At 61.6% G+C, this 23,646-nt stretch overlaps 2 protein-coding genes and 1 long non-coding RNA gene across 7 annotated transcripts; 1 reads left to right on the plus strand and 2 right to left on the minus strand.

Moving 5' to 3' along the window:
* Positions 1-277: 277 nt before the first annotated feature.
* On the plus strand, positions 278-12,683 carry PORCN (porcupine O-acyltransferase; the record flags this gene model as incomplete). The annotated part of the gene is made up of 9 exons (XM_033083521.2): positions 278-417; positions 2,245-2,259; positions 4,770-4,895; positions 7,336-7,436; positions 8,252-8,328; positions 9,897-9,960; positions 11,625-11,710; positions 12,180-12,290; positions 12,383-12,683. Coding segments are annotated over 9 exons (822 nt in total), but the record flags the coding sequence as incomplete, so codon positions are not given.
* Positions 12,684-12,799: 116 nt separating this feature from the next.
* SLC35A2 (solute carrier family 35 member A2) lies at positions 12,800-23,331 on the minus strand. 2 transcript variants are annotated; one of them, XM_033083561.1, is made up of 5 exons: positions 23,268-23,331; positions 22,694-22,876; positions 21,213-21,364; positions 18,481-19,142; positions 12,800-13,684 (listed from the first exon to the last, which is right to left on the minus strand). In XM_033083561.1, exons 1-5 carry the CDS (start codon positions 23,329-23,331, stop codon positions 13,657-13,659), a joined length of 1,089 nt encoding a protein of 362 aa, XP_032939452.1. In that variant the 3' UTR covers positions 12,800-13,656. The 2 variants fall into 2 exon arrangements, with proteins under 2 accessions (XP_032939452.1, XP_032939453.1); XM_033083562.2 differs by lacking the exon at positions 23,268-23,331 and having other exon boundaries at positions 18,485-19,142; positions 22,694-22,838.
* LOC117009323 lies at positions 15,413-18,099 on the minus strand. Of its 4 annotated transcripts, XR_004420459.1 has the most exons (4): positions 18,069-18,099; positions 16,993-17,316; positions 16,197-16,927; positions 15,413-15,908 (listed from the first exon to the last, which is right to left on the minus strand). It is a non-coding gene; the product is annotated as an uncharacterized LOC117009323 (long non-coding RNA). The 4 variants fall into 4 exon arrangements; XR_004420462.1 differs by lacking the exon at positions 18,069-18,099 and having other exon boundaries at positions 15,420-15,908; positions 17,024-17,097; XR_004420460.1 differs by lacking the exon at positions 18,069-18,099 and having other exon boundaries at positions 15,420-15,931; positions 16,248-16,927; positions 16,993-17,066.
* Positions 23,332-23,646: the final 315 nt, after the last annotated feature.

The raw sequence follows: 23,646 nt of genomic DNA on the forward strand, positions 1-23,646 counted from the left end.
GTGTCCCCAGTTGGGTTTTGGGGTGTCACTGGGTTTTGGGGTGTGATTTGGGGTGTCACTGTGTTTTTGGGGTGTGATTTGGGGTGTCACTGGTTTTTGGGGTGTGATTTGGGGTTCAGGGGTGTCACTGTGTTTTTCGGGTGTGATTTGGGGTGTGATTTGGGGTGTCACTGTGTTTTGGGGTGTGATTTGGGGTGTCACTGTATTTTTGGGGTGTGATTTGGGGTGTCCCTGTGTTTTTGGGGTGTGATTTGGGGTGTCACTGTGTTGTTTTTGGTGTCCCCAGAGCGTGGCGTGGCTGCGGAAGGCGCTGCGCAGCCTGGGGCTGGCGCTGCTGTGCCTGCTGGTCAGCACCTGCCTGGCGCCGTTTCTGTTCTCCAGCCTGCTGCCGCTCTACGGGGCACGGGCCCTGCGCAGGTCAGCCTAAACCCGGCCTAAAGCAGCCCTAAACCCCGCCCAAACCCTGCCTAAACCGGCCCTAAACCCCGCCTAAAGCAGCCCTAAACCCGGCCTAAAGCGGCCCTAAACCGCGCCTAAACCAGCCCTGAACCACACCTAAACCGGCCCTGAACCCCGCCCAAACCGCACCTAAACCGGCCCTAAGCTGCGCCTGAACCGGCCCTAAGCTGTGCCTAAAGCAGCCCTAAACCCCGCCCAAACCGCGCCTAAACCGGGCCTAAACCCCGCCTAAACCGCACCTAAAGCAGCCCCAAACCCCGCCTAAAGTGGTCCTAAACCGGCCCCAAACCGCGCTTAAAGCAGCCCCAAACCCCGCCCAAACCGTGCCTAAACTGCCCCCAAACCCAACCCAAACTGCGCCTAAACCGGCCCTAAACCCCGCCCAAACCACGCCTAAACCGTCCCTGAACCGCGCCTAAAGCAGCCCTAAACCCCGCCCAAACCAGCCCCAAACCGCGCCTAAACCCCGCCCGAACAGCGCCTAAACCAGCCCCAAACCCCGCCCAAACCGCGCCTAAACCACTCCTAAACCGGCCCTAAACCCGGCCTAAAGCAGCCCCAAACCGCGCCTAAGCCAGTCCTGAACCCCGCCTAAAGCAGCCACAAACCAGGCCCAAACCGCGCCTAAACCGGCCCTAAACCCCGCCGAAACCGCGCCCAAACCAGCCCCAAACTGCACCTAAAGCAGCCCCAAACCCCGCCCAAGCCACGCCTAAACCAGCCCTAAACCGCACCTAAACCCGCCCAAACCGCGCCTAAAGCAGCCCTAAACCCCGCCTAAACCGACCCTGAACTGTGCCTAAACCGGCCCTAAACCCCGCCCAAACCGCGCCTAAAGCCGCCCTGAACCTCACGCAAACCCCACCTAAACTGCGCCTAAACCGGCCCCGAACCGCGCCCTAAACCCCGCCCAAACCAGCCCCAAACCACGCCTAAACCGGCCCTAAACCCGACCTAAACCAGCCCCGAGCTGCGCCTAAACCCCACCTAAAGCAGCCCTAAACCCCGCTCAAACCGCGCCTAAAGCAGCTCCGAACCAGCCCTAAACCGCGCCCAAACCCCGCCTAAAGCAGCCCTAAAGCAGCCCCAAACCGCGCCTAAAGCAGCCCCAAACCCCGCCCAAACCAGCCCTAAACCCCGCCCAAACCAATCCTAAATCCATCTGAACCCCTGAAATCCCCCTTAAATCACCCCCAAATCCCCCTAAACCAACCCCAATCCCCTCTGAATCCCTAAAATTCCCTCTAATTCCCCCTAAATTGCCCCAAATCCCCCCTAAATTGCCCCAATCCCCTCTGAACCCCTGAAATCCCCCCTAAATCAACCCAAATCCCCTCTAAATCCCCTAAATCACCTCTAAATCTCCACCAAATCCCCCCTAATTCCCCCTAAACCCCCCCTAAATTAACCCAAATCACCCCCAAATCCCCCCAAAAACCCCCTGGGAGCCCAAACCCTCCCCAGAGATCCCAACCCCACCCCCAGGGACCCCAAAACCTCCGGGGGACCCCCAAGAATCCCCCAGGGACCCCCAAAAATCCCCCAGGGATTCCCAACCTCTCCCAGGGACCCCCAAAAATCCTCTAAGGACCCTCAACCCCTCCCAGGGACCCCCCAAAAATCCCCCAGTGACCCCCAAAAATTCCCCAGGGAACCTCAACCCTTCCCAGGGACCCCCAAAAATTCCCCAGAGACCCCCAAGAATCCCCCAGGAACCCCCAAAAATCCCCCAGGGACCCCTCAACCTCCTTCACTGACATTTCTGTTCCCTCTGCTGCTGCCCAGGAGCGTCTTTGCCAGGTGAGGGGGGGATTTTGGGGGGGACAGGAGGGGTTTGGGGGTGCAGGAGAAATTTTGAGGGTGTCAGGGAGGGATTTTGGGGGGGGCTTGGGGGGGGCAGGAGGGGTTTGGAGGTGCCAGGAGAAATTTTGGGGGTGTCAGGGAGGGATTTTGGGGGGGGGCTTGGGGGGTTTGAGGGTGTCAGGGAGGGATTTTGGGGGGTCCCGAGGGGTTTGGGGGGTCCCTGCAGGTTTGGGGGGGGGAATCTGGGGGGACACTGAGGGGATGTGAGTTGGGGGGTGGCACCTTAATGTGTGTCCCCCCCCTCCCCAAATCCCTCCTGTCACCCCCCCCCCAAAATCCCAATTTCCCCCTGGCACCCCCAAATCCCTCAATGACCTCCCCCAAATCCCCCAAACCCGTTTGGCCCCCCCAAAATCCTCCCAACCCTTCTATGTCCCCCCCAACCCCCCAAAATCTGCCCCAAATTTCCTCATGACGCCCCCAAAATTGCCCTGAATCCCACATGTCCCTCCCAACCCTGCCATGTCCCAAAAACCTTCCCTAAATCCTTCATGTCCTCCCTGAACCCCAAATCCCCCATGTCCCCCCCAAAACCCTGAACTCCTCCAAATCCCCCTCAAACCCCAAATCCCCCTCAAAACCCTGAACTCCCCCAAATCCCCCATGTCCCCCCTGAACCCCAAATTCCCCATGTCCCCCCAAACCCCAAACTCTCCTCTTTTCCCCCAAACCCCACCAAACCCTTCATGTCCTCTCTGAACCCCAAACCCCTCATATCCCCCCACACACCTCATGTCCCCCCAAACCCCAAATTCCCCCAAATCCCCCCATGTTCCCCCAAATCCCAAACTCTCCTGTTTTCTCCCAAACCCCTCATGTCTCCCCAAACCCCAAACTCCCCCAAATCCCCTCATGTCCCCCCCAAACTCTCCTGTTTTCCCCCAAACCCCTCATGTCCCCCCAAATTCCTCCAAACTTCCCCAAATCCCCCCAAACCTCAAACTCCCCCTAATCCCCTCCTGTCCCCCCAAACTCTCCCAAATCCTCCCAAACCCCTCATGTCCCCCCCAAACCCCAAACTCTCCTGTTTTCCCCCAAATCCTTCATGTCCCCCCAAACCCCAAACTCCCCCAAATCCCCCCAAACCCCTTGTGTCCCCCAAACCCCAAATTCCACCAAATCCCCCCAAACCCTGAACTCCCCCAAAATCCCCTCATGTTCCCCAAACCACAAATTCCCTCAAACCCCTCATGTCCCCCCAAACCCCTCGTGTACCCCAAACCCCTCATGTCCCCCCAAACTCCCCCAAACCCCTCATATGCCCCCAAACCCCTTGTGTCCCCCCAAACCCCACACCCTTCATGTCCCCCCAAACTCCCCCAAATTCCCCCAAACCCCTCATGTCCCCAAAACCCTGAACTCCCCCAAATCACCCCAAACCCTTCATGTCTCCCAAACCCCAAATTCCCCTACACCCTTCATGTCCCTCAAAAATCCCAAACTCCCCCAAATCCCCTCAAACCTTTCATGTCCTCCCTAAACTCCAAATCCCCTCATGTCCCCCCAAACCCCAAACTCCCCTAAATCCTCCCACACCCCTCATGTCCCCACCAAACCCCAAACTCCCCCAAATGCCCCCAAACCCTTCATGTCCCCCCAAACCCCAAATCCCCTCATGTCCCCCCAAACCCTGAACTCCCCCAAATCCCCACAAACCCCTCATGTCCCCACCAAACCCCGAACTCCCCCAAATGCCCCCAAACCCTTCATGTCCCCCCCAAACCCCAAATCCCCTCATGTCCCCCTGAACCCCAAACTCCCCCAAATTCCCCCACACCCCTCATGTTTCCCCCAAACCCCAAATTCCCCCAAATCCCCCCAAACCCCTCATGTCCCCCAAACTCCTCGTGTCCCCCCAAACCCCAAAATCTCCTAAACCCCCCCAAACTCCTCGTGTCCTCCCAAATCCCCTCATGTCCCCCCCAAACTCCCCCAAATCCCTCCTAAACCCCCCCAAACCCCTCATGTCCTCCCTAAACCCCAAATCCTCCATGTCCCTGCAATCCCCAAACTCCCCAAAATCCCCCCAAACCCCCTCAAATCCCTCCCAAACCCTGAACTCCCCCAAACCCCTTATGTCCCCCAAACCCTGCTGTGTCCCCCCAAACTCCCCCAAACCCTCTCATGTCCCCTCCAAACTCCCCTAAATCCCCCCAAACCTTTCATGTCCCCCCACACCCTTAATGTTCCCCCAAACACCAAACTCCCCCATTTTGCCCCAACCCCTCCCAAACCCTGAACTCCCCCAAATCCCCCCAAACCTCTCATGACCCCCCACACCCCCCAAATCCCCCCAAACTCCTCATGTCCCCCCAAACCCAAACTCCCCCAAACCCCCTCATGTCCCCCCAAATCCCAAACTCTCCCGTTTTCCCCCACACCCCCGTGTCCCCCCACACCCCTGGTGTCCCCCCCCCCGTGTCCCCTCGGGTTCCTCCGTGCCGCAGGTGGCTCCGTGCCTACGAGAGCGCGCTCTCCTTCCACTTCAGCAATTACTTCGTGGCCTTCCTGTCCGAGGCCACGGCCACGCTGGCGGGGTCCGGCACGTCCCTGCAGCACGAGCACCTGCGCTGGTGAGGGGACAGCGACACCGCGGGGACACTGAGGGCACTGCGGGGACACTGAGCACACAGAGAGTGACACTGAGAACACACAGAGTGACAGTGATCACACCCACAGTGATAGCACGGGGACACTGACGGCACTGCGGGGACACTGACGGCAACACGGGGACACTGACCTGTGTGACACTGACCACAGCCACAGTGACACTGCCCTGTGTGACACTGACCACAGCCACAGTGACACTGCCCTGTGTGACACTGCCCTGTGTGACACTGACCTGTGTGACACTGACCACAGCCACAGTGACACTGCCCTGTGTGACACTGCCCTGTGTGACACTGACCTGTGTGACACTGATCACAGCCACAGTGACACTGCCCTGTGTGACACTGATCTGTGTGACACTGATCACAGCCACAGTGACACTGCCCTGTGTGACACTGACCTGTGTGACACTGACCTGAGTGACACTGACCTGTGTGACACTGATCACAGCCACAGTGACACTGCCCTGTGTGACACTGACCTGTGTGACACTGCCCTGTGTGACACTGATCACAGCCACAGTGACACTGACCTGTGTGACACTGATCACAGCCACAGTGACACTGCCCTGTGTGACACTGCCCTGTGTGACACTGCCCTGTGTGACACTGATCACAGCCACAGTGACACTGCCCCGTGTGACACTGACCTGTGTGACACTGCCCTGTGTGACACTGATCACAGCCACAGTGACACTGCCCTGTGTGACACTGACCTGTGTGACACTGATCACAGCCACAGTGACACTGCCCTGTGTGACACTGCCCTGTGTGACACTGCCCTGTGTGACACTGACCTGTGTGACACTGCCCCGTGTGACACTGACCTGTGTGACACTGCCCTGTGTGACACTGATCACAGCCACAGTGACACTGCCCTGTGTGACACTGACCTGTGTGACACTGATCTGTGTGACACTGCCCTGTGTGACACTGATCACAGCCACAGTGACACTGCCCTGTGTGACACTGACCTGTGTGACACTGCCCTGTGTGACACTGATCACAGCCACAGTGACACTGACCTGTGTGACACTGACCTGTGTGACACTGATCACAGCCACAGTGACACTGCCCTGTGTGACACTGCCCTGTGTGACACTGCCCTGTGTGACACTGATCACAGCCACAGTGACACTGCCCTGTGTGACACTGACCTGTGTGACACTGATCACAGCCACAGTGACACTGCCCTGTGTGACACTGTCCCTGTGTGTGACACAGGTGTGACTCTGTTGTGACACTGTGTGTCCCATTGACCTTGTGTGTGAACTGGTGTGACACTGTCCCTTTGTGTGACACTGGTGTGACACTGCCTCTGTGTGTGACACTGGTGTGACACTGTCCCTGTATCCCATTGTCCCTGTGTGACACTGTCCTTGTGTCATTGTCCCTGTGTGACACTTGTCCCTGTGTGTGACACTGTCCCTGTGTCATTGTCCCTGTCACAGGGACCTGGCCGTGTGCCATTGTCCTGTGTGACACTGATGTGACACTGTGTGTGTCATTGTCCCTGTCACAGGGACCTGGTCATGTCCCATTGTCCCCGTGTGACATTGTCCCTGTGTGACATTGTCCCTGTCACAGGGACCTGGCCGTGTCCCATTGTCCCTTTGTGTGACACTGTGTGTGTGTGACACTGATGTGACACTGTGTGTGTCATTGTCCCTGTCACAGGGACCTGGCCGTGTCCCATTGTCCCTGTGTGACACTGATGTGACACTGTGTGACACTGTCCCCACAGGGACCTGGCAGTGTCCCATTGTCCCTGTGTGACACTGGTGTGACACTGTCCTGTGTCATTGTCCCTGTCCCAGGGACCTGGCCGTGTCCCATTGTCCCTGTGTGACACTGTGTGACACTATCCCCCATGTCATTGTCCCTGTCACACGGACCTGGCCGTGTCCCGTTGTCTCTGTGTGACACTGTGTGACACTGTCATTGTCCCTGTCCCAGGGACCTGGCCGTGTCCCATTGTCCTGTGTGACACTGTGTGACACTGATGTGACACTGTGTGACACTGTGTGTGTCATTGTCCCTGTCCCAGGGACCTGGCCGTGTCCCATTGTCCCTGTGTGTGACACTGGTGTGGCACTGTCCCTGTGTCATTGTCCCTGGCCCAGGGACCTGGCCGTGTCCCATTGTCCCGTGTGACACTGTGTGTGTCACTGTCCCCACAGGGACCTGGCCGTGTCCCGTTGTCCTGTGTGACACTGTGTGACACTGTGTCACTGTCCCCACAGGGACCTGGCCATGTCCCGTTGTCTCTGTGTGACACTGTGTGACACTGTGTGACACTGTCCTGTGTCACTGTCCCCACAGGGACCTGGCGGTGTCCATTGTCCCCGTGTGACACTGTGTGTGTGTGACACTGTGTGACACTGTGTCATTGTCCCTGTCACAGGGACCTGGCCGTGTCCCGGCCCCTGCGCGTGGAGCTCCCGCGCTCCATGGCCGAGGTGGTGACAAACTGGAACCTGCCCATGTCCCGCTGGCTGCACACCTGTGAGTGCTGGGGGGACTGGGAGGGACTGGGGATACTGGGAGGGACTGGGGATACTGGGAGGGACTGGGGTACACGGGGAGGGGAACTGGGAGGGACTGGGGGGGACTGGGGGATACTGGGAGGGACTGGGGGATACTGGTAGGGGCACTGGGAGGGACTGGGGTGCACTGGGAGGGACTGGGGCACACTGGAAGGGACACTGGGAGGGACTGGGGGATACTGGGAGGGACTGGGGAATACTGGGAGGGACTGGGGCGCACTGGGAAGGGCACTGGGAGGGACTGGGGTGCACTGGCAGGGACTGGGAGGGACTGGGGGATACTGGGAGGGACTGGGGTGCACTGGAAGGGACACTGGGAGGGACTGGGGGATACTGGGAGGGACTGGGGCACACTGGGAAGGGCACTGGGAGGGACTGGGGCTCACTGGGAGGGACTGGAGCACAGTGGGAAGGGCACTAGGGGATACTGGGAGGGACTGGGGGATACTGGGAGGGACTGGGGGATACTGGGAGGGACTGGGGGATACTGGGAGGTACTGGGGCATACTGGGATGTACTGGGGTACACGGGGAGGGGAACTGGGAGGGACTGGGCGGTACTGGGACGCACTGGGAGGGACTGGGGTGGGGGCTGGAGGACACAGAGGGGACACTGGGAGGGCTGGGTGACCCTGGAGCCCATACTGGTGTCACTGGTGTGTCCCCTGATGTCCCCTGGTGTCCCCTGGTGTGTCTGGTGTCCCCTGCTGTCCCCTACTGTCTCCTGCTGTCCCCTGCTGTAACTGGTGTCCCTGACCCCCCCTGTCCCTCCCAGACGTGTTCCAGACCGCGCGCCGTTTGGGCACCTTCGCCGCCGTGCTGGGAACGTACGCAGCGAGCGCCCTGCTGCACGTGAGGGACCCCAAAACCACCTGAGACACCCCAAATCCACCTGAGACACCCCAAATCCACCTGGGGAACCCCAAACCACCCTGGGACACCCCAAATCCACCTGAGACACCCCAAACCCCCTGAGACACCCCAAACCCCCCTGAGACACCCCAAAACCACCTGAACATCACAAACCCCCTAAAACAAACACCCCAAACCCCTGAAACACCCCAAAACCCCTGAAACAAACACCCCAAATCCTCCTGAAACAGCCCAAACACCCTGAAACACCTCAAAACCCCTGAAACACCCCAAAATCACTTCAAACAAACACCCCAAAACCCTGGAACAAACACCCCAAAATCCACCTGAAACACCCCAAAACCTCCTGAAACAGCCCAAAACCACCTCAAACAAACAACTCAAACCCTCCTGAAACCCCCTAAAAACCACCTGGGGAACCCCAAAAACCCCTCACACACCCTAAACCCCCCTCAAACACCCCAAACCCCCCTCAGACACCTCAAACCCCCTCAGACATCCCAAAACCCCCTCAAACAAACACCCCACAACCCCTCACACACCCCAAAACCCCCTCAAACAAACACCCCAAACCCTCTCAAACACCCCAAACACCCTCACACACCCCAAACCCCCTCAAACACCCCAAGACCCCTCACACACCCCAAACCCCCCTCACACAGCCCAGACGCCCTGAAACAAACACCCCAAAACCACCTGGGGAGCCCCAAAACCACCTCACACACCCCAAACCCACCTCAAACAAACACCCCAAATCCCCTGAAACAAACACCCCAAACCCACCTGGGGAACCCCAAACCCCCCTGAAACACCCCCAAACCCCCCTCACACACCCCAAACGCCCTGAAACAAACACCCCAAAATCCCTAAAACACCCCAAAACCACCTCAAACAAACACCCCAAACCCCCTGAAACAAACACCCCAAAACCCACCTGGTGTACCCCAAATCTACCTCAGACACCCCAAACCCCCTGAAACACCTCAAAACCCCTTAGAAACCCCAAAACTACCTGGGGGACCCCAAACCCCCTCACACACCCCAAACCCCCTCAAACAAACACCCCAAACCCCAAACCCCCTGGGGAACCCCAAACCCCTGAAACACCCCAAAACCCACCTGGGGTACCCCAAAACCACCTCAGAAACCCCAAACCCCTGAAACAAACAACCCAAAACCCTCCTGAAGCACCCCAAAACCACCTGGGGAACTCCAAACCCCCCTCACACACCCCAAACCCCCTCACACACCCCAAAATCCCTAAAACACCCCAAAACCACCTCAAACACCCCAAACCCCCTGAAACACCCCAAAACCACCTGGGGAACCCCAAACCCCTGAAACACCCCAAACCCACCTGGGGAACCCCAAACCCCACCAGGGTCCCCCTGCTGAAACCCTGTCTAGAAACCCCAAAAACTCTGACACCCCCAACCCCTGCTGGGCTCCCCCAAATCCCCCTGGACCTCCCCCAATCCATCAGGGACTCCCCCAAATCCCCCCCAGTCCACAAGGGGACCCCCCCCAACCCCCCGCTGTCCCCCCAGGGTCTCAGTTTCCACCTGGCCGCTGTCCTGCTGTCCCTGGGCCTCATCACCTACGCCGAGCACGGTCAGCGCTGGCCCTTTAAGGGGCGGGGCCAAATGGGGTTTGCTGTGGTGGGCGGGGCTGCAAAGTGGGTGGGGCTATAAAGGTGGGCGTGGCCTAAAGGTGTAAGTGGAGCCAGATGTGGGTGGGGCTTCAATGCTGTGATTGACAGGAAAGTGTGGGCGGGGCCTGAGCAGTGGGCAGGGCTGTGAGATGTGGGTGGGGCCTGCAGTGATGGGCGGGGCCTGCAGTGATGGGCGGGGCTCTGAGGGTGGAGCCTGCAGTGATGGGTGGGGCTGTGAGATGTGGGTGTGGCCTGCAGTGATGGGTGGGGCTGCGAGGGTGTGGGTGGGGCCTGCAGTGATGGGTGGGGCTGTGAGGGTGTGGGTGGGGCCTGCAGTGATGGGCGGGGCTGTGAGATGTGGGTGTGGCCTGCAGTGATGGGTGGGGCTGTGAGGGTGTGGGTGGAGCCTGCAGTGATGGGCAGGGCTCTAATATGTGGGTGGGGCCTGCAGTGATGGGTGGGGCTGTGAGGGTGGGGCTGCAGTGATGGGTGGAGCCTGTAGTGATGGGCAGGGCTGTGAGATGTGGGTGGGGCTTGCAGTGATGGGTGGGGCTGTGAGGGTGGAGCCTGAAGTGATGGGTGGGGCCTGCAGTGATGGGTGGGACTGTGAGATGAGGGTGGAGCCTGCAGTGATGGGCAGGGCTGTGAGATGTGGGTGGGGCCTGCAGTGATGGGCGGGGCTGTGAGATGTGGGTGGGGTCCGCAGTGATGGGCAGGGCTGTGAGGGTGTGGGTGGGGCCTGCAGTGATGGGCGGGGCTGTGAGATGTGGGTGGGGTCCGTAGTGATGGGCGGGGCTCTGGGAAGTGGGTGTGGCCTGCAGTGATGGGCAGGGCTGTGAGGGTGGGGCCTGCAGTGATGGGTGGGGCTGTGAGATGTGGGTGTGGCCTGCAGTGATGGGTGAGGCTGTGAGGGTGGGGCTGCAGGGGTGGGGGGGGCCTGCAGTGATGGTTGGGCGGGGCTGTGAGATGTGGGTGTGGCCAGCAGTAATGTAGGGGCTGTGAGGGTGTGGGTGGAGCCTTCAGTGATGGGCGGGGCTGTGAGATGTGGGTGGAGCCTGCAGTGATGGGTGGGGCTGTGAGGGCGGGGCCTGCAGTGATGGGTGGGGCTGTAAGAGTGTGGGTGTGGCCTGCAGTGATGGGTGTGGCCTGCAGTGATGGGTGTGGCCTGCAGTGATGGGTGGGGCCTGCAGTGATGGGTGGGGCTGTGAAGGTGTGGGTGGAGCCTGCAGTGATGGGCGGGGCTGTGAGATGTGGGTGGGGCCTGCAGTGATGGGCGGGGCTGTGAGATGTGGGTGTGGCCTGCAGTGATGGGTGTGGCCTGCAGTGATGGGCAGGGCTGTGAGATGTGGGTGGAGCCCACAGTGATTGGCGTGGCTGTGAGATGTGGGTGTGGCCTGCAGTGATGGGTGGGGCTGTGAGATGTGGGTGGAGCCTGCAGTGATGGGCGGGGCTGTGAGATGTGGGTGGAGCCCACAGTGATTGGCGTGGCTGTGAGATGTGGGTGTGGCCTGCAGTGATGGGTGGGGCTGTGAGATGTGGGTGGAGCCTGCAGTGATGGGCGGGGCTCCGAGGGGCACGTCCTAGGATGGGCGTGGCTCCCCCTGACCCCGCCCTGCCCTCCCAGCCCTGAGGCAGCGCTTGGCCGCCATCTTTGATGCCTGTGTCCTGTCCAAGCGCTGCCCCCCCAACTGCAGCCACCGGCACAAGAACGTGAGATGGGGGCACTGGGGGGTCCCTGGGGAGTGGGGAGGGGCTCAGAGGGGTTGGGGGGGTCCCAGGGTGGTCTCTGAGGTGGTCATGGAGGGCAGGATGGGGGAGGTTTGGGGACCCCTGGGTGGGGGAGTTTGGGGGCCCCAGGGGGAGAGCAGAGAGTTTGGGGGGCTCTGAGGGGGTTTTGGGGAGGGCTGGTGGTCCCTGGGTGCACAACAAGGGGATTCAGAGGTCCTGCAGGTGCTGTGGGTGCCAGCACTCAATGGGGGAATTTGGGGGTTCCTTGGGGTCTGGGGTCCCTGCAGACCCTGTGGGTGCGAGCAGTGAACACGGGGGGAATTGGGGGGGTCCTGCAGGGGTTTAGGGGGGGTCTCTGAAGGTTCCTGGGGTCCCTGCGGGTGCTGTGGGTGCGAGCAGTGAACACGGGGGGATTTGGGGGGGTCTCTGAAGGTTCCTGGGGTCCCTGCAGACGCTGTGGGTGCGAGCACTGAACGGAGCCCTGGGCGCCCTGGCCCTGTTCCACCTGTCCTACCTGGGTGCCCTGTTTGACGTGGAGGCCGAGGACACCGTGGAGGAACAGGTGGGACCCCCCGAGCTCCCCCCAGACCCTCCCTAAGGTTTGGGGTCGCCCTCAGCGTTGGGAGCGCCCCCGACGCCATCTTGTCCCCTCAGGGTTACGGCATGGCTTACACGGTGCGCAAGTGGTCAGAGCTGAACTGGGCCAGTCACTGGGTGACGCTGGGCTGCTGGGTGCTGGCCCGGCTGCTGCGCTGAGGCTCTGGGAGGGCACTGGGAGGAACTGGGAGCACTGGGAGGAGCGGGCGCCACAGAGCGCGGCCGCTCCGCTGGGGGGCGCTCCGCGCCGCCGGAAGCGCCTCTCTATGATCCCAACTTCCGCTTCGTGGCGCTTCCCGCCCTTTCCCGAGCGGAAGTGCCGCGCGACCGCTCTGGCACCAATAAAGCCTCGCCTCGATGGTTCCTGTCAATCATTCCCGGCCGGCCAATAGGAGCGCGAGGGGCGGCGCATGCGCAGAGGTGCTGCGGGGGGGGTGGCGCCCCCTGGCGATCGGGCGGAGAAAACGCTTTGACCAAAATCGTCTTAATTGACACCAAAAACCGCGCGGCGGGGCCGTATGGGCCCTATAGGGACCCGGGGTAGTGTCCATATGGGCCCTATAGGGACCCGGGGCGGGCGAGCGGTCCCTATAGCCCCCGGGGGAGGCGGGGAGTGTCTATATGGGCCCTATAGGGACCCGGGGGGAGCGAGCGGTCCCTATAGCCCCCGGGGGAGGCGGGGAGTGTCCATATGGCTGCTATAGGGACCAGGAGTGTCCCTGAGTTCCCTATAGGCACGGGGGAGAGGAGGGATCCATATGGGCCCTAATAGGGACCAGGAGTGTCCATATGGGCCCTATAGAGACCTGGGGATGTGAGTGGTCCCTATAGCCCCCAGAGAGGGGGGAGAATCCATATGGGCCCTATAGGAACCAAGAGTGTCTATATGATCCCTATAGGGACTGAGGGGTCCATATGGGCCCTATAGGGACCTGGGGGTGTGAGTGGTCCCTATAGCCCCCATAGGGGGGGGAGTGTCCATATGGCCCTTACAGGGACCAGGAGTGTCCATATGATCCCTATAGGGACTGAGGGGTCCATATGGGCTCTATAGGGACCAGGAGTGTCCCTGAGTTCCCTATAGGGATGGGGGGGAGGAGGGATCCATATGGACCCTATAGGGACCTGGGGGTGTCAGTGGTCCCTATAGCCCCCAGAGAGGGGGTGGTGTCCATATGGGCCCTATAAGGACCAGGAGTGTCCATATGGCCCCTATAGAGACTGAGGGCTCTATATGGGCCCTATAGGGACTGAAGGATCCATATGGCCCCTATAGGGACAGGGGGGAAGGGGAGGGTCCATATGGATTCTTTAGGGGTCGCTGGGTGCCGTCAGGTGCCCTTGTCCTTGTTGGGAGACCTGCAAGAGAGAGAGACCCCGGGGCTGAGACCCCTATGGATCCTGTACGGCCCTGGGGGGTCCCTATGGATCCTGTACGGCCCTGGGGGAGTCCAGGTGGGTTCTATAGGGGCTGGAGACAGCTCAGGTGGATCCTGTATGGCCCTGGGTGGTCCCTATGGATCCCATACAGCCTGGGGAGGGGGGTACTTGTGGCATCCAGGAGAGTCCCTATGGATTCTATAGGGCTCTGGGCACTTCCTATGTATCCTATACAGTCCGGGGAGGGGTCTTCTATGGATTCTATAGGGCCCTGGGCACTTCCTATGGATCCTATACAGCCTGGGGGGGGTTACCTGTGGCATGCAGGAGAGTCCCTATGGATTCTATAGGGCCCTGGACACTTCCTATGGATCCTATACAGCCCGGGGGGGGGGGGCCCTATGGATTCTATAGGGCCCTGGGCACTTCCTATGGATCCTATACAGCCTGGGGGGGTACCTGTGGCATCCAGGAGAGTCCCTATGGATTCTATAGGGCCCTGGACACTTCCTATGGATCCCACATGGCCTGAGCAGTCCTTATGGATCCTATACAGCCCAGGGGTCCCCTATGGATTCTATAGGGCTCCAGGCAGTTCCTATGGATCCCATACAGCCCGGGGAGTCTCCTATGGATTCTACAGGGCTCTGGGCACTTCCTATGGATCCCATATAGCCTTGGAGGGGGGCACCTATAGCATCCAGGAAAGTCTCTATAGATTCTATATCGCCCTGGGCAGTTCCTATGGATCCTATACAGCCCTGGGGGGGGGTACCTATGGCATCCAGGAGAGTCCCTATGGATTCTATAGGGCTCTGGGTGGACCCTATGGATCCCATACAGCCTTGGGGGGGAGGGGGGGAGCTGTAGCAGCCAGGAGAGTCCCTATGGATTCTATAGGGCCCTGGGCACTTCCTATGGATCCCATACAGCCTGAGGGAGGGTCCCTATGGCATCCAGGAGAGTCCCTATGGATTCTATAGGGCCCTGGGCACTGCCTAAGGATTCTATACAGCCCGGGGGGGGTCTCCTATGGATTCTATAGGGTCCCAGGCAGTCCCTATGGATCCCAGTCCCCCCAGGCAGTCCCTATGGATTCTATAGGGCCCCAGGCAGTCCCTATGGATTCTATAGAGCCCCAGGCAGTCCCTATGGATTCTATAGGGCCCCAGGCAGTCCCTATGGATTCTATAGAGCCCCAGGCAGTCCCTATGGATTCTATAGGGCCCCAGGCAGTCCCTATGGATTCTATAGGGCCCCAGGCAGTCTCTATGGATCCCATACCCCCAGGCAGTCCCTATGGATTCTATAGGGCCCCAGGCAGTCCCTATGGATTCTATAGGGCCCCAGGCAGTCCCTAAGGATCCCATACCCCCAGGCAGTCCCTATGGATTCTATAGGGCCCGTGTTAGTGTGTTAGTGCCCCCCCAGCACGCGCCGTTAACCAAATCCGCCTTTATTAGCCCCAAACCTCGTTAAAAACGCGCCCGGCCCCTCCCCCCCTATAAAATCTGTACATCGGCCCCTCCCCCACGGCGGGGGGGCGGGGGGGGAGGGAAAACACGGGGGGGGGGAGGGGAAACACGGGGGGGGGGGGGGGAGGGGAACCCAGAGGGGGGGCCGGGGGTCCCAGTGAGCCCCTCATTAACCCAAAGCTGCTTCATTGACCTCATTAACTCTGCCCTCATTAACCCCTGATCTCATTAACCCCTGATCTCATTAACCCCTGACCTCATTAACCTCTGACCTCATTAACTCCTGACCCCATTAACCCTGCTGACCTCATTAACTCCTGACCCCATTAACCCCTGACCTCATTAACCTCTGACCTCACTAACCTCTGACCTCATTAACCCCTGACCTCATTAACCCCTGACCTCACTAACCTCTGACCTCATTAACCCAGAGTTCCTTCATTAACCTCATTAACCCCTGACCTCATTAACCTCTGACCTCATTCACCCATTGCTGCTTCATTAACCTCATTAACCCCGACCCCATTAACCCGACCTCATTAACCCCAATCTCATTAATCCCTGACCCCATTAACCCCTGACCTCATTAACCCCTGACCTCATTAACTCTGCCCTCATTAACCCCTGACCCCATTAACCCCTGACCTCATTAACCCAGAGCTGCTTCATTAACCTCATTAACCCCTGACCTCATTAACTCTGCCCTCATTAACCCCTGACCTCATTAACTCTGCCCTCATTAACCCCTGCCCTCATTAACCCCTGCCCTCATTAACCCCTGCCCTCATTAACCTCTGCCCTCATTAACCTCTGACCTCATTAACCCCTGACCCCATTAACCTCTGACCTCATTAACCCCTGACCTCATTAACCTCTGACCTCATTAACCCCTGACCCCATTAACCCCTGACCTCACTAACCTCTGCCCTCATTAACCCCTGACCTCATTAACCTCTGACCTCACTAACCTCTGACCTCATTAACCCCTGACCTCATTAACCTCTGACCTCACTAACCTCTGACCTCATTAACCCAGAGTTCCTTCATTAACCTCATTAACCCCTGACCTCATTAACTCTGCCCTCATTAACCCCTGCCCTCATTAACTCTGCCCTCATTAACCCCTGCCCTCATTAACTCTGCCCTCATTAACTCTGCCCTCATTAACCCCTGACCTCATTAACTCTGCCCTCATTAACCCCTGCCCTCATTAACTCTGCCCTCATTAACCCCTGACCTCATTAACTCTGCCCTCATTAACCCCTGACCTCATTAACTCTGCCCTCATTAACCCCTGCCCTCATTAACTCTGCCCTCATTAACTCTGCCCTCATTAACCCCTGCCCTCATTAACCCCTGCCCTCATTAACCCCTGACCTCATTAACCCCTGCCCTCATTAACTCTGCCCTCATTAACCCCTGCCCTCATTAACTCTGCCCTCATTAACCCCTGCCCTCATTAACCTCTGACCTCATTAACCCCGGATCTAATTAGCCCCTGACCTCATTCACCTCCACCTCAGGGTCCCCCCAGCACCCAACGAGCCTTAATGAGCCCCCACTAATTAATACCGAGTATTAACGAGCTCCCCATCCCCTAACGAGCCCCATCAGCCCCTAATGAGCCTTAATGAGCCCCCCCCAGGACTAATGAACCTCTCCAGGTCCCTAATGAGCTTTAATGAACCTTAATGAGCCTTAATGAACCTTCACTCCCCCCTAATGAGCCTAATGAGCCTTAATGAACCTTCACTCCCTCCTAATGAGCCTTAATGAACCTTCATCACCTCCTCCTAATGAGCCTTAATGAACCTCCACCACCTCCTAATGAGCCTTAATGAACCTTCACCACCTCCTAATGAGCCTTAATGAACCTCCACCACCTCCTAACGAACCTTAATGAGTCCCCAGCACCTAAGGAAGGCCAAGGTCGGGGTCCCCTCAGCTGCTGAGCCCCCCAGCTCCTCCACCGCCTTAATGAGCCTTAATGAGCCTTAATGAGCCTTAATGAGCCTTAATGAGCCTTAATGAGCCTTAATGAGCGCTAACGAGACCCTGCCACCTGCTGACCCCACAGCTGGGTCTCCACATGTGGGTCTCCACATCTGGATCTCCACAGCTGCTGGATCCCCACACCTACTGACCCCACAGCTGGGTCCCCACAGCTGGATCCCTACACCTGCTGGATCCCCACAGCTGCTGGATTTCCACATGTGGGTCTCCACAGCTGGATCCCCACAGCTGCTGGATCCCCACACCTATTGACCCCACATCTGCAGACCCCACAGCTGGATCCTCACATCTGCTGACCCCATAGCCGGGTCCCCACAGCTGCTGGCCCCATAACTGGATCCCCACAGCTGGATCCTCACACCTGCAGACCACACACCTGCATCCCCACAGCTACTGACACCACACCTGCTGGATCCCCACAGCTGAATCCCTACACCTGCAGACTCCACATCTGGATCCCCACACCTGCAGACCCCACAGCTGGATCCCCACAGCTGCTGGATCCCCACACCTGCTGACACCACATCTGCATTCCCACAGCAGCTGGATCCCCAGAGCTGGATCCCCACACCTGCTGGATCCCTACACCTGCTGGATCCCCACAGCTGGATCCCTACACCTGCTGACCCCACAGCTGGATCCCCACACCTACAGACCCCACAGCTGCATCCCCACAGCTGCTGGATCCCCACACCTGCAGACCCCACAGCTGGATCCCCACACCTACAGACCCCACAGCTGGATCCCCACAGCTGCTGGATCCCCACACCTACAGACCCCACAGCTGGATCTCCACAGCTGCTGGATCCCCACAGCTGGATCCCCAGACTTACAGACCCCACATCTGCATCCCCACAGCTGCTGGATCCCCACACCTGCAGACCCCACAGCTGGATCCCCACACCTACAGACCCCACATCTGCATCCCCACAGCTGCTGGATCCCCACACCTGCAGACCCCACAGCTGGATCCCCACACCTACAGACCCCACAGCTGCATCCCCACAGCTGCTGGATCCCCACACCTACAGACCCCACAGCTGGATCTCCACAGCTGCTGGATCCCCACAGCTGAATCCCCAGACTTACAGACCCCACATCTGCATCCCCACAGCTGCTGGATCCCCTCCCCCGCTCACAGTCCCCCCCCATCCCCTCCCCCCTCCCCAGTGGGTCAGGGCCAGCCCCAGGCTGTCCCCATCCCTACGGCCCCGCTGACCCCCGGCCAGCCCAGGCTGTCCCCCAGACCATCCCCCAGGCTGTCCCCACCCCTAGGGCCCCACTGACTTGCCGCTGTCCTGGCTGCGCCCCCCGGCTCCCCGGGGCCGCCCGTAGAGCACCACGGCCGCCAGGACCATGGCGGTGCCGGCCAGGAAGGGCGCGCGGGGCCGGAACCCGAAGAGGTGCGCGGAGGCGGCCGTGGAGGCCAGGATGGACAGCGCCGTGGCGAACCCCTTGAGGATGTTATCGGCGTAGCGAACCACCACGGCCACCAGCAGCCCCCCGGCCGCCTGGTTGACCACCACGGCCCACACGGCGCCGTTGTAGCCGTAGAAGAAGCCGAGCGCGGCCACGGCCGGGCCCTCGGCGGCCAGCATCGCTCCCAGCCCCACGGCCGTGCCCACGGCGCCCAGCTGCACGTTGCGCACCCAGATGGAGCCGCCCGAGCGCTTGAGGAGCCGCTCGAAGTAAACGCCGGCGAAGCCCGAGGACAGGCAGGAGGCGGCCACGGCCGCCAGCCCCACGGCGTAGCTCTGCGCCGGCGCCTCGGGGCCCGGGGACGGCGACAGAGCCGCGGCCGAGGGCACGGCCCGGGCCTGCTCCGCCTGCACCAGCGCCACCCCCGCGAACAGCAGCGCCAGCGACAGCCACTGCAGCCGCGACAGCGCCGTGCCCAGCAGCAGCACCGAGAACAGCGCCGTGGTCAGGATCTTCAGCTGGTAGGTGACCTGCGGGGACAGCGGGGCGGGGTGTCACTGAGGGGGACAGCGGGGTGGGAATGTCACCTGCGGGGACAGCGGGGCGGGGTGTCACCGGGGGAGGGGGACACACAGGGACAGCAGGGACAGCGGGGCGGGGGTGTCACCGGGGGACAGGGACACACAGGGACACACAGGGACACACAGGGACAGCGGGGCGCGGTGTCACCGGGGGACAGGGACACATGGGGACAGGGGTGTCACCTGGGAACAGGGACACACGGGGACAGCGGGGCGGGGTGTCACCGGGGGACAGGGACACACAGGGACACACAGGGACACACAGGGACAGCGGGGCGCGGTGTCACCGGGGGACAGGGACACATGGGGACAGGGGTGTCACCTGGGAACAGGGACACACAGGGACAGTGGGGCGGGGTGTCACCGGGGGACAGGGACACATGGGGACAGCGGGGCGGGGGTGTCACCGGGGGAGAGGGACACACAGGGACAGGGGGGTGGGGATGTCACCGGGGAAGAGGGGCACACGGGGACAGGGGGGCGGGGATGTCACCTGTGGGGGCAGCGGGGCAGGGGTGTCACCAGGGGGAGAGGGACACACGGGGACATACAGGGACACACAGGGACAGCGGGGCGGGGTGTCACCGGGGGAGAGGGACACACAGGGACAGCGGGGCGGGGTGTCACCGGGGGACAGGGACACACGGGGACAGGGGTGTCACCTGGGGACAGGGACACACAGGGACAGCGGGGACGGGGATGTCACCGGGGGAGAGGGACACACAGGGACAGGGGGGCGGGGATGTCACTTGGGGACAGGGACAGCGGGGCAGGAGTGTCACCTGGGGAGAGGGACACACAGGGACACACAGGGACAGCGGGGACAGGGATGTCACCGGGGGATAGGGACACACAGGGACACACAGGGACAGGGGGGCGGGGGTGTCACCTGCGGGGACAGCGGGGCGGGGTGTCACTGGGGGACAGGGACACATGGGGACAGGGGGGCGGGGATGTCACCTGTGGGGACAGCGGGGCGGGGGTGTCACCGGGAGAGAGGGACACATGGGGACAGTGGGGACGGGGATGTCACCTGCGGGGGCAGCGGGGCGGGGTGTCACCAGGGGACAGGGACACACAGGGACAGGGGGGCGGGGGTGTCACCGGGGGACAGGGACACACGGGGACAGGGGTGTCACCTGGGGACAGGGACACACAGGGACAGCGGCGCAGGGTGTCACCGGGGGACAGGGACACCTGGGGGGACAGCGGGGCGGGGATGTCATCGGGGGACAGGGACACACAGGGACACACGGGGACAGGGGGACGGGGATGTCACCGGGGGACAGCTGACATGGTCACCTGGAGCCAGGGACACATAGGGACAGCAGGGATGTCACCAGGGGACAGGGACACACAGGGACAGGGGCACATGGGGACAGCGGGGATGGGGATGTCACCGGGGGACAGGGACACACGGGGACAGCTGGGATCGTCACCTGGGGATAGGGACACACAGGGACAGGGACACATGGGGACAGCGGGGATGGGGATGTCACTGGGGGACAGGGACACATGGGTACAGCAGGGATGGTCACCTGGGGACAGGGACACACAGGGACAGGGACACATGGGGACAGCAGGGATGGTCACCTGTGGGTCAGCAAGGACAGGGACACCTGGGGACCGGGATGAGAACAGGGTCACCTGCAGGACACAGGTGTGGGAACAGAGACATGGACACTGGGACAGGACTGTCACCAGCAGGGACACGAGGACAGAGACACTGTGACTGTCACAGGGACACGAGGACAGAGACACTGTAACTGTCACCAGCAGGGACACAAGGACAGAGACACTGTGACTGTCACAGGGACACGAGGACAGACACAGTGACTGTCACAAGGACACGAGGACAGAGACACTGTGACTGTCACAAGGACACGAGGACAGACTGTGACTGTCACAGGGACACGAGGACAAAGACACCGTGACTGTCACAGGGACACCAGGACACAGACACCGTGACTGTCACAGGGACACCCCCCCGGTCCCCAGTGTCACCCCCCCGTGTCCCACCTGGAAGGTGGCCGCGGGCAGGTTGGAGATGGCCACGTACTGCAGGTTGTTCTGCAGGGTGTAGATCAGGGAGGGGACAGCCAGGCGCAGAGTGTCCCCAAACTGTCCCACCACGGCCTCGTGCAGCGTCACCGCCGTCTGCCGGACACTGCCTGGGGGGGACAGGGCTCAGGGACAGGGGACAGGGGACACTGCCCAGGGGGGGACAGGGCTCAGGGACAGGGGACACTGCCCGGGGGGGGACAGGGCTCAGGGACAGGGGACACTGCCTGGGGGGGGACAGGGCTCAGGGACAGGGGACACTGCCCCGGGCTGGCTGTGACCACTGTGTCACTGCCACCCCCCAGTGTCCCCACCATGAGTCTCCCATGTCCCCTCGTGTCCCCAGCATGAGACCCTGATGTCTCCTCGTGTCCCCCACATCTCTGCCAAGGACCCCCCTGTGTCCCCAGTGTCCCCTCATGTCCCCAGTGTCCCCCCCATGTCCCCAGTGTCACCCCTGGTGCTGGATGAGCAGCAGCAGCAGGCACAGCCCGTGTCCCCCCCATGTCCCCAGTGTCCCTCCCATGTCCCCAGTGTCCCCCCCAGGTCCCCAGTGTTCCCCCCCATGTCCCCAGGCTCACCCCAGTGCTGGATAAGCAGCAGCAGCAGGCACAGACCATGTCCCCAATGTCCCCCCCATGTCGCCAGTGTCCCCCCCATGTCCCCAGTGTCCCCCAGTGCTGCACGAACAGGAGCAGCAGGCACAGACCGTGTCCCCAGTGTCCCCCCCATGTCCCCAGTGTCCCCCCCAGGTCCCCAGTGTCACCCAGTGCTGCACGAACAGGAGCAGCAGGCACAGACCGTGTCCCCCCAGTGTCCCCCCCATGTCCCCAGTGTCCCCCCCAGGTCCCCAGTGTCACCCCCATGTCCCCAGTGTCCCCCTGTGTTGGCTGAGCAGGAGCAGCAGGCACAGACCGTGTCCCTCCCATGTCCCCAATGTCCCCCCCATGTCCCCAGTGTCCCCAGTGTCCCCCCCATGTCCCCAGTGTCCCCCTGTGCTGGATGAGCAGGCACAGACCGTGTCCCCCCCATGTCCCCCCCATGTCCCCAATGTCCCCCCCATGTCCCCAGTGTCCCCCCCATGTCCCCAGGCTCACCGCGGTGCTGGATGAGCAGCAGCAGCAGGCACAGACCGTGTCCCCTCATGTCCCCAGTGTCCCCCCCATGTCCCCAGTGTCACCCCTGGTGCTGGATGAGCAGCAGCAGGCACAGCCCGTGTCCCCCCCATGTCCCCAGTGTCCCCCCCCATGTCCCCAGGCTCACCCCGGTGCTGGATGAGCAGCAGCAGCAGGCACAGAGCGTGTCCCCCCCATGTCCCCATGTCCCCCCCATGTCCCCCGGCTCACCGCGGTGCTGGATGAGCAGCAGCAGCAGGCACAGCCCGTGTCCCCCCCATGTCCCCAGTGTCCCCCCCGATGTCCCCATGTCCCCCGGCTCACCGCGGTGCTGGATGAGCAGCAGCAGCAGGCAGGCGCTGCCCTTCATGGCCTCGGCCATCACCACGGCCGTGGTGGGCAGGAATCGCTCCCCGGGCAGGGTCCGCACGTAGCGGATGCTGAGCACGAGGGACGCGTTCTGCAGCACCAGCACGCCCAGGCTGGCGTACTTCACCCGCCGCGACACTGCGGGGACAGCGGCATGTCACCGGGAGCGGGGACACCGGGCCGAGCTCCCCGCGAGCACCCGGGGACGGGGAACTTCACCCGCCAGGACACCGGGGGTGACTTGCGGGTCGCACGGCGGGACCCCCCTCACTGCCCACGGAGCTCCCCGGCTCTGCCCCACAGTCCAAGACCCCTCTGCCATCTCTGCCCCGCACCCCAAAACCGCCCCCGCCCTCCATGGGCGCCCCCTGCTCCGCTCCATCGCCCCCCGGCCCCCGGATCCTCTGGACCCCCAGAGCCCCCATCAGACCCCCGGCCGGATCCCCCGCCCCGCATTCCCCACACGGCTCTGCCCGGGTCCTCCTGCCCCGCAGCCGCTCCCCGGCGCCCCCGCCCGTCCCCCCCTCACCCGTCGCGGGCCCCGCGGAGTCGCCGGAGCCGCCGCCGCCGTCCGCCGTCCCCGGGGCCGCCATGGTGGCACCTGCCCAACACTTCCGCTTCCGGCCACGCTGCGGCCCCGCCCACCGAGGGGGGAGCGGCTCCGCCTCTTTTCGGTCCAGCCAATCCCTGCGCGCGTTTCCGCCGTGCGCCCCGCCCCCAAGGCTAGTCCGACCAGTCAGCGCTCGCCTCGCGCGCTTCCCGCCACCGTCGCGCGCTGTTCCAGCCTCTCTTCCCCGTAAGCCACGCCCCGTTGGCCTTCAGACCAATCACCGTTCTCATCAGCTGTCACACCCCCTTAGCCCCCGCCCACCACCCTCACCACCTCCTCCCCTCAGAACTGACCAATC

Source organism: Catharus ustulatus, chromosome 32 (genome assembly GCF_009819885.2).
Source record: "Catharus ustulatus isolate bCatUst1 chromosome 32, bCatUst1.pri.v2, whole genome shotgun sequence".
NCBI lineage: Eukaryota > Metazoa > Chordata > Aves > Passeriformes > Turdidae > Catharus > Catharus ustulatus.